A 19,539-nucleotide genomic window follows, 5' to 3' on the forward strand; every position below is an offset into this window, starting at 1 on the left:
AATACAAATTTGGCCCCCTAAACATGCTCAAATCCTCACCAAAATTGGCACGCATGTCAGGACTAGTGAAAAATTTGATCAAATGAAAAAAATAACCCCCAAAGTGCCAAAATTTGCTCTCTAGCACCACGTAGACACACAAAAAAGGCCACTGCGGCCTGTAGGAATGTCGGACAAAGATTAAACCAAAACTGGCTTGTTCATCTAATCAGCACCTACAAATCACATGCTGACACCCCTGACCTAAATCCAACAGGGAGTGAGTTAGTGCCTCTGAAATTAAGATGAGCAAATGTGGAGAAATTGTCAGCTGTGAGCTAGAGTGGAGAGGGGTCTAAAATCTTCGAAAACTTTTTTCTTTAACTGTCTACGTGAGCTGGAGGCCAAAACGGCGTGAGTCCGAGGTCCACCCAACGCTGCTTGCAGCTTTAATTTTATTTGTATCCTGATTACCTCAGTACTTTTTCATTGTTTTCTGGGAATCTGTGTGTAGTTATGGGAGGTAGGTGGGAGGGGGGAGAGGGGTTGCCCAGACTTAACATAATAACACAATTTAACCAAGTAAGATGGAACATTTGAAGCTACTCTTACCTTTCTTGCATTTCACATAGCACTTAGAAAAAATTTGAACATCCACAACTCCCGCCTCCCTCCAAAGTCCCATCCCCCTTCCTCCATTACGTCCTCATTACGCCTATGATAGACGTAGGCGTTGGCACAGTGGCGTAAGGTAGTTACGATGGGCCCCAGTGCACGCTATTACGAGGGGCCCTATTACGCCCTAGTTACAAGTTATGAAGCACATGTCTTACTGCCGCTTTTATGTTACATCCATTTGCAGATACTTGATATTGGACACATTAACATACATATTACACAGCAATCATCATTACATATCTGTATAAGACAAATCTACCAAAGAAAATAGAAATTGTCAGTTTAACTTGATAGTTTTTTATTGGTAAATTATTTTTTTTAAATAGTTTATGTAGAATAAGTTTATAATTTATTATAGATTGACACTGTTTTACAAAACCAGAAAACCATGATGGAGATGAATTTGCCTTATTTAGGGCATGTATGGAAATAGCACCATTTTTGTTTAAATGTGAGTTCTTCTTTGAACACGGGTGTATTTCCAGGTGGCAGTCGGGCCCCTCCACCCCATGGGCCCCAGTGCAACTGCACTGCCTGCACTGTCTATATTTACGTCCAACCGCAACCCTGGAGTTTTAAAACTCAACCGGAGTCAGTGATGACTGATGAGTTTTAGAGTAAGGTTACAGTGCTAACGTTAGATAGTAGCATTAACATTACTAGTGAGTGGAAATGCACAAGGAAGATAACGTTAATGTTTCAGAGGCTATGCTACAGTAGGCTAACGTTAGCCATTAGCAACTGGATTCGGTCGAAATGCAATGATTGGTCTGAGTTTTCTTAGAACCATATGAGAATGGTATAATTATGACTTTTTATCTCCGGTGGAATTCACTTACATTTTAGTGTGCCATCAGCTTATTAATAGCATTTTAACCTAAATAAAGAAAAGCGTAAAATTTCTAGAAAGATAAGTGTCGCTTTAACTCAACAAATGACAACTACTCTAGGTAGGTGTTACGGCCGCCGCTCTTTCCACCTTCGTTGTGTGTGTGTATGTAAGTCTAAAATTTTCCTCTGTCTGCCAAGCTGCCTGCACAGCCCCTGGAGCCAGAAGCTCCACCCCCTCTGTCCTGATTGGTGCGGCCTCCAGTGTTCCTGACCTCCCAGTCCACAGCTCACCTGGGTCCCTGATTGGTGCGGCACCAGTGCAGTGGGCCAATCCCAGCCATCCAATTAAGTCCAGCATCTACAAAAGCCCTGCCAGCTGGCTGACTGTTAGTGGCAGCTGACCTTGTTGTTGGGAGAACTTTGTGTTGTGTTGTTAGAAAGCCAACTTGTAGCTTTTTGTAGCATGTTGTAATTTTTTGGTAGATCTTGTGAACTCTGTTTAAAACCTTGAAGTGTGGCCAGGTTTTAGAACTTGTTCAAAGACTTTTGACTGATTCCACGTATTTTCCTCCACACACAGGTAATTCTCTGTATTCGAGACACTAGGTGCAGGGGTGCTGTTTTTGTTGTTGTTTGGTTTTACAGTTTGATTAGGTAGTCAGAATTTGTTTTTCTTTTATTTTTGATTAGTCAGATTGTAAGCTTCATAGCTTCTAAGAGAGTCCTCTTTTCGTTATATTCTGTTTTTGATTTAAACAGCACCCACTGGCCCTCTTCCTTGGTTTGTCCTGAGTTATTGTTAACTAGTATCCTTTAATTTAAGTTACAATGAACTGCTTTACCTTTTACCATGTGGGTTTTTGTGTTGCTTCCCTTTCCCCTGCGGGCCAGGTTGTAACAGTAGGATATGCAGGACAATGTAGCAAGCAAAATAGGAGGAAAAGGCATCACAGTCTGTAGCTGGAATATCAAAGGTGCAAATGAGCGTATTAAATGGGTAAAATCTTAGCCCACTTAAAATCCCTGAACATTGACATAATATTCTTGCAAGAAACTGATCTCAAGAATGACTCACACATCAGGCTGGGAAGCAGGTGGATAGGACAGCTGTACCACTCCAATTTTTCCTCTAAAGCCAGGGGCACTGCAATTCTGATTCATAAAGGTATTCCATTTAAACATAAAGCCACAATAGCTGATAAGGAGGGTAGGCACATTATTGTGACGGGAGAACTGCATGCATCCCCACTGACTTTGGTTAATTTAAATGGGCCAAATTTTGATAACCCACAATTTTTCAGTAAGGTAATTGATTTAATTCCGGATATGTCCCAGTCTAATGTAATAATTGGGGGTGACTTCAATTGTGTATTAGACCAATACCTAGACAGGTCTTCATCTCAAAAAATAAACCCTTCCAAATCTAGTGAATTCCTAAATACCTATTGTAGATCAGTCACTGTTCACAACAGTCTATATTGAGCTGTTAAAGATGCCGTAGTTTCAGGAAGTAATCTGGCATCCTGCTCATGTGCGTGGCTTGTTATTCAGTTCGTCACACAGACGTATGCTTGCACGGTCTGTAATGTTTGCATCCTCGGCACAGTGGTGATTAAACCAAGTTTGAAGCTACACTACTTGTCTTATTTCGAAGCACATCTTTCAACATGGTGTCAGAAGTGGGATACCCCAGAGAGGTGAACCTGAGGCTTAATCCTCTCAAGTGCAGGTTCCGGCTGAACGAGGTCAGCCATGTTGGCCATGTTTTCACAAGTGACGGCCTCAAAGCAGACCCCACCAAAACAAGGCCAATCAGTTAAATGCCAGTGCCAGCAGATGTGCCAGCTCTGCAAAGATTTCTAGGGATGGTCAACTAACTTGGAAAATTCATTCCAAAATTCAGTGAGTTGACAGCTCCGCTATGACAACTCACACACAAAGACACTGAGTGGGCGTGGCATGAACAACAGCAAACCGCTTTTGAAGCACTGAAGAACCACATGTCTAGCCCACCAGTCTTGTCATACTATGATGTCAGCAAGTCAGTGACACTTACCTGTGATGCTTCACAGTATGGGCTTGGTGCAGCATGTTTGCAGGAAGGAAAACCTGTGGCATATGCTTCACGGACATGGACTGACACAGAAACTCAATATGCGCAGATCGAGAAAGAGTTGCTGGCCGTGGTCTTTGCATGCTCGAAATTCAACGATTATGTCTATGGCAAGCCAGTGACCATAGAAACAGACCACCAGCCCTTGGTCACCATACTAAAAAAGCCCATACATGCAGCACCAGCGAGACTACAAAGGATGATGTTAAGACTTCAAAAGTACAGCATCACACTCATCTACAAAAGTGGAAAACAAATGCACCTGGCTGACACTCTGTCTTGAGCTCCCAGGAGTTCCACAATTCAACATGCTGCTGAGAAGGACAGCTTTGATGTGATGACAGTCAACTACATATCTTCTTCTTGCCTCGAGGAATTAAAGAGACACACAGCTGAAGACACAACCCTGCAGACACTCAGTGTGATCATCAGACATGAGTGGCCCAGCAAACAGCGTAGTCTTCCTCATGGTGTCCGTCCTTGTTTTCCTTTCAGAGATGAACTAACTATTGAAGACGGTGTCTATGAAAGGTCACAAGGCAGTCATTCTCTGCTCTCTACAGAAAGAGTATATCAGCATCATGCACAGAGGACATCCTGGTGTAGAAGCTACAAAACAGAGAGCAAGAGGCATAGTTTTCTGGCCTACAATAACAGATGACATTGAAAAAGAGACAGTCATGCTCTGTGTGTAACAGCACAAAACCACACGAGCAGAAAGAACCACTCAAGCTGCATCCAATCCCAGACCTGCCTTGGTCAACTGTGGCAACTGATATCTTTGATTGGCACAATAAACAATATTTAGTTCTGGTGGACTCATATTCGGGCTGGTATGAGATTGACTTGCTCCACGACCTCACCTCAGAGACAGTCACTGCAAAACTCAAGAGGCACTTTGCAGTGCATGGAACACTGCACACACTCATATCAGACAATGCAAGACAGTTCACAAGCCAGTGCTTCAAAGACTTTGCTACTCTGTGGGATTTTAATCATGTTATCAGCAGCCCAGAGTATCCCCAATCTAATGGGTTAGCTGAAAGAGCTGTTCACAGTGCTAAACAACTCATGGAGAAGTCACACAGAGACGGGACCAATGTCTTTCTTAACCTCCTAAACCTCAGAAATGTGCCACGTGATGCAAAGCTAGGATCACCTGCACAGAGACTGGTGTCAAGGCAAACACGCACCACTCTCCCAGTCTCAAGCAAGCTGCTTGAACCACACGTGTGTGAGCCACAGCAGGTAAAGCCCAGCTTCTCAAAAAGAGACTGTTGTGCTATGACAAGTTAAGCAGGCCACTTCAGCCATTGATGGAAGGACAGGTTGTCAGGTTGCAAACCCCACAAGGTTACAACCACACAGGCATGGTAAGGGAAATCTGTAAAGAGCCCAGATCTTACGTCATCCACTCAGAAGGATGTATAGGAGGAATTGCGGACACATCTTGCCTGTAGTCGAGCCTGCCCAGCACAGCCCACTTTAAGTGGCACTGACCAACAAGACACTAAACAAAGGTCAAAAGACTGTGACACTCACACAACAGACCAGAGATGATGGACACTAAGCTGGTTGAGATGCCACTAGCTGAACTTCCCTCAAACACCACTGAAAGACCATACAGAACCCTCTCAGGTCGTATTAGCAAGCCAAACCCCAAATACAGAGACTAACTACACTTGTCAGTTGAATATAAATATGCACATTGTTCAGATTGACTCATATTTGTGCTAAAGCTGACAGCTAAGTGTACTGGTCAATATTTTATGTATGTCTATATGTTGAGACATTAATCCTGTTTTCATTATGTGTACATTTGCATGGGTTATGTGACTGATAATATTATTTACATTTTAAGCAGAATGTTTTTTTTTTTTTATTTCTCACCTTATCTGAATGTCATATCAATTACTGAGCAGCTATGCTGAATACTAGTTATTTTGGACGTTTAGTATGCTCTGCTACATTTATTATGTCATTAGACAGTTTTGTTATTATATGGAGTGTAAACTAAGGAAAGGGGATGCAGATCAGTCACTGTTCACAACAGTCTATATTGAGCTGTTAAAGATGCCGTAGTTTCAGGAAGTAATCTGGCATCCTGCTCATGTGCGTGGCTTGTTATTCAGTTCGTCACACAGACGTATGCTTGCACGGTCGTTTGCATCCTCGGCACGGTGGTGATTAAACCAATTTCAAAGCTACACTACTTGTCTTATTTAAAAGCACATCTTTCAACACCTACATAAACAACACAGGTATACTTGATGTATGGAGGATTGTCAATCCAGCAGGAAGAGCATATTCTTTCTACTCTGGTGTCAATAAAGTGTACACAAGAATAGATTATTTTCTGGTCAACTCCAAACTCATGCCATATATCTACAACCCAAAATATCACAACATAATTATATCAGACCACTGCCCTATTTCATTTTCTGTAAAACTGGAGGGAACGGGTAAAAACCAGTCAGGCTGGAGATTTAACCCTCAAATGCTCACTGAAACCAGCAAATTCTGTGAATACTTGAAGTTACAGATGGAACTCTTCTTCGAGACGAACGGCACTCCTGAAGGTTCTCCTGCACTGCTTTGGGAAACCTTTAAAGCCTTCCTCAGAGGCTGCATCATCTTATTCCAAGCGACTCAAAATAAGAGCGGGAAGGCAGAACAAATCGAACTAGAAAAGCAAATAAAACAACTAGATGCAGAGAATGCTACCCATCCATCCATAGAAAACCATAACAAACTTTCTGCACTCAAATACAAACTGAACCAGATACTTTCAGCCACAATCAGTAGAGCATTTCAATTTTTCAAGCAGAAACAATTTGAATTTGGCCCTCAAACCCCTGGCTTGCGCCATACGAACACAGAAGAACATTACTGGTATTGACATTGGGGGATGTGATTTTAAAGTCAATCTGTTCGCAGATGATGTTTTGTTAACGTTATCCAAACCATCTCAGTCAGTCCCACAGGTGATGAAGTTGACTGATGCATTCAGGAGTTTTTCTGGTTATAAGATGAATTTTAATAAAAGTGAGGCCATTCCTCTAAACCATCTGATGTATCCTTCACATCCTGGTACATCCCCTTTTCAGTTGAGATCACAAGGCATGAAATGTCTTGGGATAAACAACAAGATTTTTGATTCAAATGGACCGCACCTCCTAAAGTCAATTAGGGAAGATATTAAGAGATGGACAGTTCTTCCCATTTCATTATGGGGCAGAGCAGAAGTGATTAAAATGAATATTTTACCAAGAATATCATTTCTGATATCAGCTTTACCACTTAAATTCCCCTCTTATTGGTTTAAAGAATTTAACACTATACTTACTGGTTTCTTGTGAAGGGATAAGAAACCCAGAATAAGTCACAAAAGATTGAGACCAAGAAGAAGTGGTGGATTAGCAATACCAGACGTTTATTCATATTATTTGGCTTATAATGTTAGATTTCCTCTGTCATGAGATAAGATAAGATTAACTTTATTGTCCATGTGTGGGAAATGTGTCTTGGCCTGTAAGAGGTGACTGTCACTGCTCACACGAAGACTTGACAAGCACATAGCTTACATAAGGACTGAGTGAAAACTAACAGAAAATTAGGACATACACACATTACAAGTAAAACATACACAGTACAGTACATTCTCCGTCTTGGGGGTGGATTACTGAAACCACAGTCTTGAGAGTTAGCCTACTGTATTATCGAGTTAGGTTTTATGACGTGTACTTACTTCTGATCTTTTTGTTCAGGGGCGTTACTGAAGTTGGGCGAGTCATGGGCCTATACATGCAAGAGTGATGTTGGCAGTTGGAAATGGATCAAAGAGTAGATTATGTCTGAATATGATAAGTCTGTCTCTTTACCAGCGTTATGGTATCACCCTGAAAATGAACAATCCTTTAATACAATTTTCCTGTGAGGTAGTTAAACAAAAACATTTAGCCTTTGATGGGGTATCTTTGCCCTCATGCCCTATATGGAACAACCCGCTTCTACTGGCCCGGGGATAGACCACTGACAAACTGTAAATGGCAGTGCTGTGGCATAAATGAATTGGGACAGATTGTGAAGGATGGAGATATGGTACCCTTTAGTGAGTTAAAAAAGCTGTACAATCCAAGAGATGTCGATTTTTTTGGTCATATTTACAGTTAAGATCAATTTTAAGGTCACAAACTGAGAGGGACTGCCTTAGGACGAGGGTAGTTTCAACAGTGTATGGGTTACTGTGCCTCGTCTCTTCAGACAGCCTAGCTTCCCTCAGACATCAGTGGGAGAGGGACTTGGGTGTATCCCGACCTCAGCCCAATGGGAGTCTGTCCTAAGAAATACAACAATGGTATGGTTGACCGAAATATTCAGCATCTTTTCCACTATACTAAAATTCTCTCTGGTACCACATCCAGAAATTATTATATTGGGAAGATCAGAAGCTTTTAGAAAGCTGACTACTTCTCAACAACACTTTATCTCCTATGGGCTAATAATGCTACTAAGTACCAATACTTAGGTTTTGGAAAAAAATCAGGACCCCTCCTGTGAAGTTGTGGATCACAGAACTTACTGATACGCTCCACCTAGAGCAAATTAGGTTTATCTTAAATGATAAACTGAAGACGTTTGTAAAGATTTTTGGTTACCATTTGTTTCTTTTCTCAAAGAACACACACGATGAATACAAATTCTAGAACTACAAGAAGTACTAGGCAGATGGGCGACTGGGCAGTCTAAAGGGTTTCTTTTGTTATGTTGTGTTTTTGTTTTTTGTTTATTTTTTGTCTTGTCTGTTTGCTGTTGGTATTTGTGTTTGGCTATTTGCTTTCCTCTCTCTCTTCCCCCTATGTTATGTTATATCATGTCATGTTATGATAAAAATTGAAGCAGTTTCATATTCTGTACATATGTCAAGCTTTTTGCACTAATAGAAATATTTGAAACAAACATAGCTTGTCTCTGCCCATCACTCTCCCTCTCTGCTACTGAAACTCTCATTCATGGCTTCATCACATCCAGAATTGAATGATTTAACAGCAGTCTTTATGGTACATCATCCAAAGTCCTAAATTAACTCCAATACATCCAGAACTCTGCTGCCTGTCTGCTCACCCATTCTAGCTCGTGCAATCACATCAGCCCTATCCTCCAGAACCTCCACTGGCTTCCTGTCCCACAATGCATCCAATTCAAAGTCCTTCTCATCACTTACAAAGCCCTCCATAACCAGGCCCCCCTCCTACCTCACTGACCTGCTCCACCGCCACACTCCTTCCTGCAGTCTCCGCTCCTCTGATCCAACCTCCTGACTCCACCACTCAGGACCAAGCACCGGACCTGGTGTGACAGGGCCTTCTCCATAGCCACCCCTTCCTTCTGGAACTCTCTCTCTAAACACATTTGAGACTGCACTGACCTGTCCCAGTTCTCATTACTCATCAAAACTCATCTTTTCAAAACAGCTTTTGATTTGTGAATGATGTTGTGTGTATTTTACTGTAATCTATTTTATAATAATATTTAAGTAATGTAAAGTGTATCTGAGTTCCATGAAAAGCACTCTATATGTTAAATGTATTATTATTATTATTATTATTATTATTATTATCATTATGGCATAACATGGCAATAACAATCATTTAGCATCCTTGTTATATGGCGGCTGATCTCGTCCTCTGCTTAGAGGGTAAGGAGTTCCCAGTTTGTGGACACTTTCAGTTGCTTTTCTTCTTCTTTGAGTTAGCTGCTAACTGCTACAAACTACTTTTTAAATCTCCAGGTGGAGGGTTGCACCTACAGGAAGGTTTATCAGACTCTGGAGTGGTGGTGCACTGTTCCACTGTGCAGCGACACCTGTACAAATATGACCTTCATGGTAGAGTCATCAGAAGAAAACCTTTCCTTCATCCTCACCACAAAATTCAGTGTCAGAAGTAACATCTAAACAAGCCTGATGCTTTTTGGAATCAAGTCCTGTGGACTGATGAAGTTAAAATAGAACTTTTTGGACACAATGAGCAAATCTATGTTTGGAGAAAAAAGGGTGCAGAATTTTATGAAAAGAGGGTGGATTGATCATGCCTTGGGCTTGTGTTGCAGCCAGTGGCATGGGTAGAGGGAAGAGTGGATTCAGTTAAATTGCAGCAAATTCTGGAAGCAAACATCACAGTATCTGTAAAAAAGCTGAAGACGAAGAGAGGACAATGATCCTAAACGCACCTCAAATTCCACAATGGACTACTTCAAGAGGCGCAAGCTGAAGGTTTTACTATGGCCCTCACAGTCCCCCGACCTAAACATCATTAAAAAATCTGTGGATAGACCTCAAAACAGCAGTGCATGCAAGACGGCCCGAGAATCTCACAGAGCTAGAGGCCTTTTACAGGAGGCATGGGTAAAAATCCTGCAAACAAGAATTAAAAGGCTCTAAGCTGGTTACAAAAAGTGTTTAGAAGCCTAGTGTAGCGCCAAAGAGGGCGCTACACTAGGTATTGATCACGCAGGATACCCAAACTTTTGCTTTGAGTACTTCTCCTTTTTTGTTATTTTGAAACAGGAAAAGATTGAAATAAAAAGTAATCTTGCTTAAAATATTATAACCTTCATGCCTTTTGCATCATCCTTTGCTTACTTCTTACTACTCACAGTAAATGAAATTTTGCATGCCAGTGTAACTGTCTAAATCTCATTGCAGTTGGTGAGCTTGATTGCTTAAGAGGCAAGAGGCACATGATTGGCTGAAAGGTGCTAGCGCAGTGACAGTTCCCCTGTCATGAAAGTGACATTATGAAGTGTAAAGTGGCAGGAAAGTGTGGTGTAATTGGAAAAAATACCATGATGAATGAATGAAGTCCTTTAAAACTCTGTTCTCATTAAAATATCAATGATAAAATTATATTTCATAAAAATTTGTTGGTTTTCTTAACTAATTTTTCAATTGATAATTGATTAATTGATCACCCTGTGTTTATACATTACATTAATAGGATGTTACCACAGTAACAGTGGAAACAGTGCCTAAACTGACTATGATATAGAATGACCTACCAATAAAATGTTCTTTTCCTTTCTTCAGTCTTGGGTTGTCTGTAGAAAATACACATTAATTAAATAAAAAACATTCACAATGAGCTCACTGGACAAATGATAAAATATATAACAAATACCCTCACAAACACACCAAACACGATGAGGCGGGTGTGGGTATCTGTAGAGCCCAGAGGATTCTGGGCCGTGCAGCGAAACATGGAGCCATTGAGCTCAGCAGGAACTCTCTCCAGGATGAGTTCCCTTCCCTCATGCTCCTCTCGGCCATCTAGCAGACGCCCGCTGACCTTTGTCCATGTGAATATGGGCTCAGGGAAGACCTCGCTCTGTGGATGCACATACACACACACACACACAAACGTGTGATTGAGCTTAGAGCTGTAGGGCCAAGTCACAATGGGCCTCATTCACAAACAGTGCGTACGCACAAATCTGTGCCTAAACTGTGCGTACGATCGTTTAACGCGCAAATCCGGGATTCATCAATATTTTCTTACCCGAATTTGTTCTTACTCTGCGAACAAATTTAGAACTGGCTCAGACCATGCGTACGCACAAATGAGGAAGGCCGAACTGACTTAGAAAATGCAAACACGTGCCTTTTAAGTACATGCAGAGCCTATAAAACCACATTAATTAAAAAGAGATTTAATTAACATTTTTTAAAATAATTAATTTACTAATATATTGGCCAAATGTATTAAATAACCATGAAATTGATACACTTTCACCCTCATCATTGTGACAATTAAAATATTCAACGATAACAACAGTCCTAGTTTACAAAGGAACATATGAGAATGTACATTTCGAAATGTAGGCCTAACAGTTTTGGCTTTCATTTAATTGTTTTGGCCTATAATGATCACCCACTCCCAACAGTTTCTTGTGCCATGAAATTACGCATCTGTGGCCAAAGGCAATTGGTTCATTGGTAGCATGTTAAAGGGCATGCAGGGTATATAAACGATTCTGATTCACTTGTGCAAGTGTTAAGATGGCATATCTAGCCTTGCTAGAGGATATTGCAGCCCGTGCCACAATAGCAGACCGGGCTGGGATTTCACAACCCTCCCTGAGCTGTGTCATCCCACGGGTATTAAATGCCATCCTAAGCCTATTGCCTGAATATATCAAATTCCCATATTGATGAACATAATCAGACCGATGTGAAGAGAGGGTTCCATGGCATAGCTGGAATGCCAAATACAATTGGCGCAATAGACAGTACCCATGTGCGCATCAAAGCTCCATCGATTGACTCAATACAATACATGAACAGAAAAAACTATCACTCCACCAACGTGCAGATGATCTGTAATGCAGACTGCCATATCCTTAAGGCTGTGGCCCGCTGGCCAGGAGGCACCCACGACTCATTTATTTTGCAAAACAATACAGTGGGAATGTGTTTGGAGGCAGGGGCTGTGAGAAGTGGATGGCTTGTTGGTGCATTTTTTTGTTCTAGTCTTTTATTTCAATTGTTTTTAGTTAGTATTTTTAGTAAGTCTCTATTCCGTTAATGCTAAAATGTTATATTGTTTGAGTGACCGGGGATATGGCCTTAAAACATGGCCGATGACACCATATGCAAACCCTGAAACCCCTCAAGAGGTGCGCTATAATAACATACATGCCCACACACGTGCCGTAATAGAGCGCACTTTTGGCGAGCTTAAGGGCCGTTGGATGTGTTTGGATCAGATACGGCCGGGGGCAAACTACTTTATACCCCTGAGAAGGTGTGCAAGATCATCCTGGCATGCTGTGTCCTCCACAATCTTACAATGACCCATGGCATTCCTGTAAGACCCGGCGCCATCGCTTCTAACAAACTGTGAAATTTACTACTTCTCTCCTCGCGTAACCGCTTCCTTCATTCATTAATCAGCTCTAGGCAAGCGGTTTCCTTATATGGAGAAATGGGGGCGTGGTAGTATGCTAATCACAAATTGCGAGCACGGGCCTGTCAATTTAGAATGATTCTGATTCACACACATATGCAAGGTGGTGAGAACAAAATTGGCTGGTGCGCAGGTGTTATGAATTCCTCGGTGATTTTGCGTATGCACTTATTTTGTGCGCAAAGTAAGAACATTTCCACGCACATATTAGTGAATGAGGCCCAATGTGAGCTGAGGCCCTGTTTACACCTGGTATTAAGATGAGTCTTGGGTTTCTAAATACAGGTATGAATTCACACAATGCGTCTTGAGATTCAGTCGCTCAGATCATATTTGGAGGTGGTCTGGGCTGCATATGGCCAAATTCTTTCAGCAGTGTGTACATGCATGTGTCCTGAGTGATAAGTGATTGATAACGTAGTAACTGATCAATGCTTTTGAAAGGCATCTGAATGCAGCACAAGAAAACGGATATTGATCCAGGTAAAATAAAAATTATTTTTTGAATACAAATAAAAATTGCTGTGTAGGCTTCTCTAATCTATCTCTAGTGTTCTCAGTCAAACTTCCTCTCTCTTCTTCAGGCGTTTTGCTGCAGGCTGCTGCACCACACTGCTTTCTTTAGCAGGCAAAACAAACATGTATTTACATTCTGTGTAAACTGTGTACAACATCATGCTACACATTGACTGTGAAAAAAAAACACTCTTAAGACTCAAGAACAGAAATCCATCCAAAATCATTCTTATACTGTGATTATTGTAAGGTTACAATACAGACAAATTCCATGTAATGCTCCATGCTTGTTTAGGACATGTAGGCTAAGTATTACTGCACTCACAATTTTATTATATTGTCAATCAGCACCCAAACACTAGTGGTTTGTCATGAAACGATAACATATGGTCTCACGTTTGGTTGCACCATCCTCGTATGTGAACACAAGTCCGCTTATAAGCCGCGACTTTGGGCTTGTTTTTTGTAAAGTCGCTTACAAATATTTGGCAGTCGCGGGTTGCGTATTTTTGGGCTTGTTTCTAAAGTGGAGTTGCTTATTTGGGCTTGCTCTCTAAAGGTCGCCTTTCTTTATATATATCCGTCTAATAAGTTATCTAAACTCATGATAGTATGTTGGACTGCAGGATGTTTCCACAGCTCCGCTCCCTCCGCCCCTCTCCTTCTCCGCATACACACAGGTGACGGTCAGTCAGTGAGACTTTTCACATTTAAATTGCGCGATTAATGGAGGTTCTTTAACTATTTCGCTAACAAGTGGGTGAAATATGGTTGCTTGGTTCTGATCTGGCAACACTGCACACAACACAGCGTGGAGTGAGTAGGAAGAATGAGTGCCGATAGCGAGGAAATAGTCGAGTAGTAGTTTTTATACCATCTTGTGTATGTTCATTTATTTGAGTGTTTTCTAATGGTTGTGTTGACATTATATTTTCCTCAAGTGTGTGTGTGCCTTGACTGATGACTGTGATTGACATCAGAAGAAAGCTATTGAGTTTAAAATAAATATGTTAAAATTTATTTATTTTCTCCTGGTCCTAATTTTATAAAGGTTATAAAATAATGATCGATAATTATCGTTATGATCGATATGAACCAGCTATATTGTGATACTTTTAAGCCATATCGCCCACCCCTATCAAACACCCAGCATTTCAGTCAGGATGGACTGAACATTGCCCCTTTCAAAGTGGGCAGCAAGGAAGTGAAACCAATTGCTGCCTGGGAACTCTGGGAACTCTGGGAACTCCGGGAAGGAACTCAATTCAAACTGTGGTGGTACACTTTGAAAAGTGGTCAGAGGAGTATATATACATATATGTATATGTATATGTATATGTATATATATATATATACATATGTATATATTCTATTTTTTATTTTTTTATTCTGTCCATATCTTTTATCCTGGAATGGCCCCTACCCTTTGGTGACATTTTATAAACTTTACAGAGCATTCCCTGTTCAAAGAGCCACTGAGTTGGAAACTCACTGCAGAAGGTCCCAGCTGAAAGCCCTGGACAGTGATCCGCACTGTGTCTCCCACCTTGGCCTTATCGGGGCTCATCGACAGCTTGGGTCCTCTGGGAGCAGCTGATAGAAAAGTAAAACACCATGTTGGATAGTAAGACAAAATTTAACTTTCATTTCTGAACAATGGGAAATATGTTACCTAAATGTGGCTGCCCACATTTGAAAGATGGACTCACATGCTCAAAGAACATGTCCACCTCCTTTGCATATATATGTGGTATAAACCAGTCTAAGTGAAGCAGTACTGACTCAGGATGACCCACTTACTGTTCACTGTTTTCAGTTCAGTTTGAATTAACAGACTCAGTAGCTTGCCCCTGTTAATTCTTTGTAGCCCTGAATTTGTCCTCCAAAGAAAAAAAAATTGCTTGTGTTGAAGTTTGAATCTCAGCAGCTCTTATTATACATCTCATTATCTCTTTTCAAACTGCACATTATGTGTGTCAGCACTCCTGGGAGTCTTCAGTATATGACGTACTGTTTGACTGTTTGAGTATTTACAGTATATTCTGCATGTTTATCGCTTCTATAACCAAGTGATCTGAGTAACTGTGTTGGAAATGGGAAAGGACTGATCCTAGCACAGAGCACTGCCTGGAGTAGTACATCCCTGAATTAGTGCCAGGTATTTGAGTTTTATATGTTGCTTTAGTAGACCCACAGTCCAACCTCTTAAATATATGGAACTTTTTTTCAGGTTTTTCATAAGATATTGAGCATCTTTTGGGCCACAAGAGTGCAAGGCCCCTCTTTAGGATGTGTTCTAAAGCTTATGGGTTTACATTAGTATTGAGCCCTGTTTCCACTAAGCAGTCTGGTATGGTTCAGTTCAGTTTGGTATGCTTTTTTTCCGTTTCCACTGTGAAGAGTTGTGGATGGTATGGTACCAATTAAACCGTTCCTAAATGTCCCCATTTTTGGTCACCCCTCTGTTGGGATACCTAGCACACAGATCTTGTACTAAAAGGTGGAGCTGTGAACCCTGCAGTCTGTTGATTGGTCAACAGAGGACATCATTTGCTAGGGGCTGAGTTGTGGCTGGCTCTCAAGCTTATGTAACCACTGTTCAGTCAGGAACACTTGAGTCGAAGAAAACTTTATTTCCATTTGCAGTATTATATTTTGTGGTATGGCTCTGTTCTGGGGCCTCTCTGCCTTTCCTCGGGCTTATGCAGAGAGCCTCTTCCATGTGCCTATGTGGAAAGCATAAGGCAGAGAAAGCACACCTCTCTGCCCTCCACGTGCAAAAATGAGGAAAGCCTGAGGCAGAGAGAGAAATTTTGTCCTGCCTGAACTAACACTATGCTCAGTTTCATAATGTGGCAAATCTTACATATATTAGTAATTATTATTTATATATTACATAGTACTATAACTATAAAATAAAGGATGTTTGCTGCCTCTAACAGCAGCTGTAGACTAAGAAAAAAATAACACACTGGGCTGAAAGTGCCATACTCAAAGTGTTTGGTGGAAACAGGGCTTTGAACTATCTCAGCAGTGGGTGCATGAGGGCTTGTCCAGCTACAGCAGGCATGATGGGAAATGTATCAGTCAGCAACATTGCATTAAAGTAAGCTACATTTTGTCACAGTCCTAGAGTGAGTTTGTACTACTGTTTAAAGTCCTTCCATCTCAACTGCTGGCAGTTGTCTTGGTAATATCCAGCCCTTTATAGTCATCATAGTTAATAATGCAGCCGGAAGGCACGTTTTGTGGCAGTATGATATGCCGGTGGTTGGTGTCAGACAGTGTTATTTTGACAGCTTAGTCTTAAAGCAAAAATGCTTATTAGTTTTAGTCACATTTCAGTCATTTTTATTCTTCATAGTTTTAATCAATTAAAACATTTTGAATAAAAGTTTTCTATATGTTTTTTTTTTATCTTTAAACTAATCCAGTGAGGCTAATACATGTATCAGAATTTAGAATCAAGGTGACAGATTGTATAAAAGTTTCATTTAGACAATTTTTTTCTACAGCTACAGATACATTCTACACAGTTACAAACTGTCATTTCTCCAGCAGTGTTTGTCATGTTTAAGGGCTAATTTACAAGCACGCACTTACTGATCATAATTTGAAAAGCTCAATATCTCTCTATTTATGCTCTGAAAAACTTTGGTACTACAAATAACTAATCTGAGACAACTAGGATTTGTACCCAGATTCATTGTAATCTCTGCCTTATCCATCTCACTGTTACGAAGCAGAAAAATAACTTCACTAAAGCCTGAATGCTTTCGTTGTCTGCAATATTAGCCTGAAGGTTTAAACTGGTGTCCTCTCACAGAGTTGGTGATTAAAATTAAACTTTCATCTCTGTCAGAGAAAAAACTGACTGAGTTCAGACTGTTTACTTACTACTACTATTACGTTGTTACCGATGGCGTGTCAAACTGATGCCAGTGTTAGTTTCTTTGACAAAAACTATGATGAAATTTTTTATCAACAACCTTTATTTCCATGACAGAAACGAGACAATGACCAGCTAAAAATAGATCTTGATACTCAGGTCTGGAATCAAAAAGGTTAATGGGTTGATGCTGTTTGACAGGCAGGTAGGAGGCTCAGTTATCTGTGTGAGTGAAGCTGTGTTGTAAGTTACGGAAGACGAGAACGGCCATGTATTATTCTTTTTTTTGTGCACTGTTATCTCGAGATAACGAATTAATTAATTCGTTATCTCGAGATAACAAAGATTGTTTTCTCGTGATAAATAAATAAGTCTGATGATTGTGCGCTGGTTAATGTAATCGTCCTGATTTCAGCCTACAAGAGCTGCCACTGGTGTCCCAGGGAGGTGAAAATGGCAGATCACATTATTGATCAACGCATCAGGATGTACTTTAATCAAGGTCTAACACAGGCAGAAATTGCATTGTGTCTTTCTGTTAGGCATTCAGATTAGTCCTCGTCGTTTAAGGAGAAGACTAGCGCGGTTACAACTTCACGGGCGATGGTTAAGTGATCCTGCTCATCGACGGGAAATCACATCATCTGCTATATGTGACGTACATGCCCTTATTTGGATAACACATCGTGACGTCGGAACCATCAGCCTCCCACTGCATTACGCTTTAAAAAAATAAAGAATCTGAATTTAAACTCAATTTGTCTGACTTACATTTATCTCTTTCATATCATTAATACATAGATCTATGCTTCTGAATGTGATATGCAGCCTGCCTGACTACATACAGTAGCCTTGGCATCTGGCATTGGCTAGCCTATTGTATGTAGTCAGGCTGCAGGACCTCCTGCGCTCAGAGGTGGAGCGGCGTTTTGATTAGGAGGGACTCCGCGTAGCTGCAGGGCGAGAGCAGGCAGTTCTCGAGGTGGCTCAGGGGAAACGAGTGGATGTGGGTTCCCCGGAACTGACCCCCTTTCCACGAGAGCGGCTAAGCCTTGAGCTGGACATACTGAGGGATGTGTAGGGGACGAGAAGTTAGCACCATCCAGGATGTTGTGTCCATCCTGCAAACCTTGCAGCCCCAAACCCGCTCCATGCTGTCGGAGGTGGAGAAGCTCATTAAGCTCTGTCTGGCCCTGCCCATATCTGTCGCGGCATCCGAGCGCAAGGAGAGACTAACACATTTGGCCATTATGAACGCTCACAGTGACCTTATGGATGAAAGCGATGTCTCGACCCTGCTTAAAGTCTTCATCAGTAGGTCAAATGAGAGAAGGTCCACTTTTGGAAATGCATGAGTCAGGAGCGCAGACCTTTTTTTTCATTCAAGGTTACAAATAATGTTATGTTCCTTAAATGGCTTGATTTAGTGAGCAAAGTTTCATTTTCTTAACAATAAAGATGTCGTGTTCATCCATTCTAGTTCTCTTATAACTGCATGTTATTATAAAATAACTTCAAATCAAATCCTTAATCACTGATAAGTGTGTGTGCGTCCCCCGCCCCTCAACAAAAATCCCGCATCCCCTCTCAGAAAATAGTTCCGACATCCATGGGTATTCCCCACACACGGGAAGATGTTTTAAGGGGGGGGGGGGGGGGGGGTTCACTGGATGAATGAATGAGTGACATCATTGTATTTTTTTTCCTGCTGTATAGCGCATCGCACATCGCCACTCACTAGGCTACTGACTGGCTGCCATAAGCTACACACAAATAAAACATTAAGAAGTTCTAACAAATGCAAATTTAGGCCAACAGTAGAATCCACCACATGACAAAAGCAGACAAGAACTACTGTAGTTTGAGCGCTGTCCTTGGTGCTGAAGATGTCCCCGAGCCTGTTAGGTAGCAGTTATAACAAAATCACTTTAAGCGCTGTCCTTGGTGCTGAAGATGTAAAAATAAAACAAATGTCTATACTCCAAAACTCACTACTTCTGACATGACGAACCAAGACAGTGTACACAGATAAAAAACAACAGCAGAAAAACTGACCAACAGCAAGCGGCGATCACCATGGCCAAATGACGTCCCATATCTGTAATAAAGAAATAATAACAAGACAGCTGTTGGCAACTAGCTGTTGCTGCTGCAGCTACTATTAAACGTGACTGGAATTAATAAACAAGCAGTAAATGCACAGTGGGGGTTATCTGTTTTCTGTATCGGCGTGACGCGCTGTGTTAATTGAGTGAATCGTCCGAGCCGGACGCGTGTTAATTTGAGTTTGATTTAAATTAATTACACTAAAGTTGTTGCGTTAAACTAACCATATGAGTCCTTTTCGTTTTTATACAATTTATTGCTGCATTTTGAAAACAAAAAGAGTTAAGTTTTTTGGGGTTATGTTATATCAGGGGTTTCAGCTTGGCACCGTGAACTGTGCCTCCCGTGACCTGTAAAAGTAGCGTTGTGACATAAGCCTCAGTTTCTGTTGTTGGCGAATTGTTACAAGCTGATGAATTCGCTGGTCAAGGCAGACCAAACAGGTGAGATGACAGACAGATGGA

At 41.1% G+C, this 19,539-nt stretch overlaps 1 protein-coding gene across 1 annotated transcript in view; it reads right to left on the reverse strand.

The window, feature by feature from the left end:
- Positions 1-19,539, reverse strand: part of LOC117258360 (immunoglobulin superfamily member 21-like) — a 152,324-nt gene that overhangs the window by 3,868 nt on the left and 128,917 nt on the right. Inside the window, exons 7-9 of the mRNA XM_033629183.2 lie at positions 14,573-14,673; positions 10,794-10,986; positions 10,661-10,699 (exon numbers count right to left, since the gene is read on the reverse strand). Coding sequence (XP_033485074.2) covers positions 10,661-10,699; positions 10,794-10,986; positions 14,573-14,673 — 333 coding nt within the window. The remainder of the gene's footprint in view (positions 1-10,660; positions 10,700-10,793; positions 10,987-14,572; positions 14,674-19,539) is intronic.

Source organism: Epinephelus lanceolatus, chromosome 8 (genome assembly GCF_041903045.1).
Source record: "Epinephelus lanceolatus isolate andai-2023 chromosome 8, ASM4190304v1, whole genome shotgun sequence".
In the NCBI taxonomy this organism is placed as follows: Eukaryota; Metazoa; Chordata; class Actinopteri; order Perciformes; family Serranidae; genus Epinephelus; species Epinephelus lanceolatus.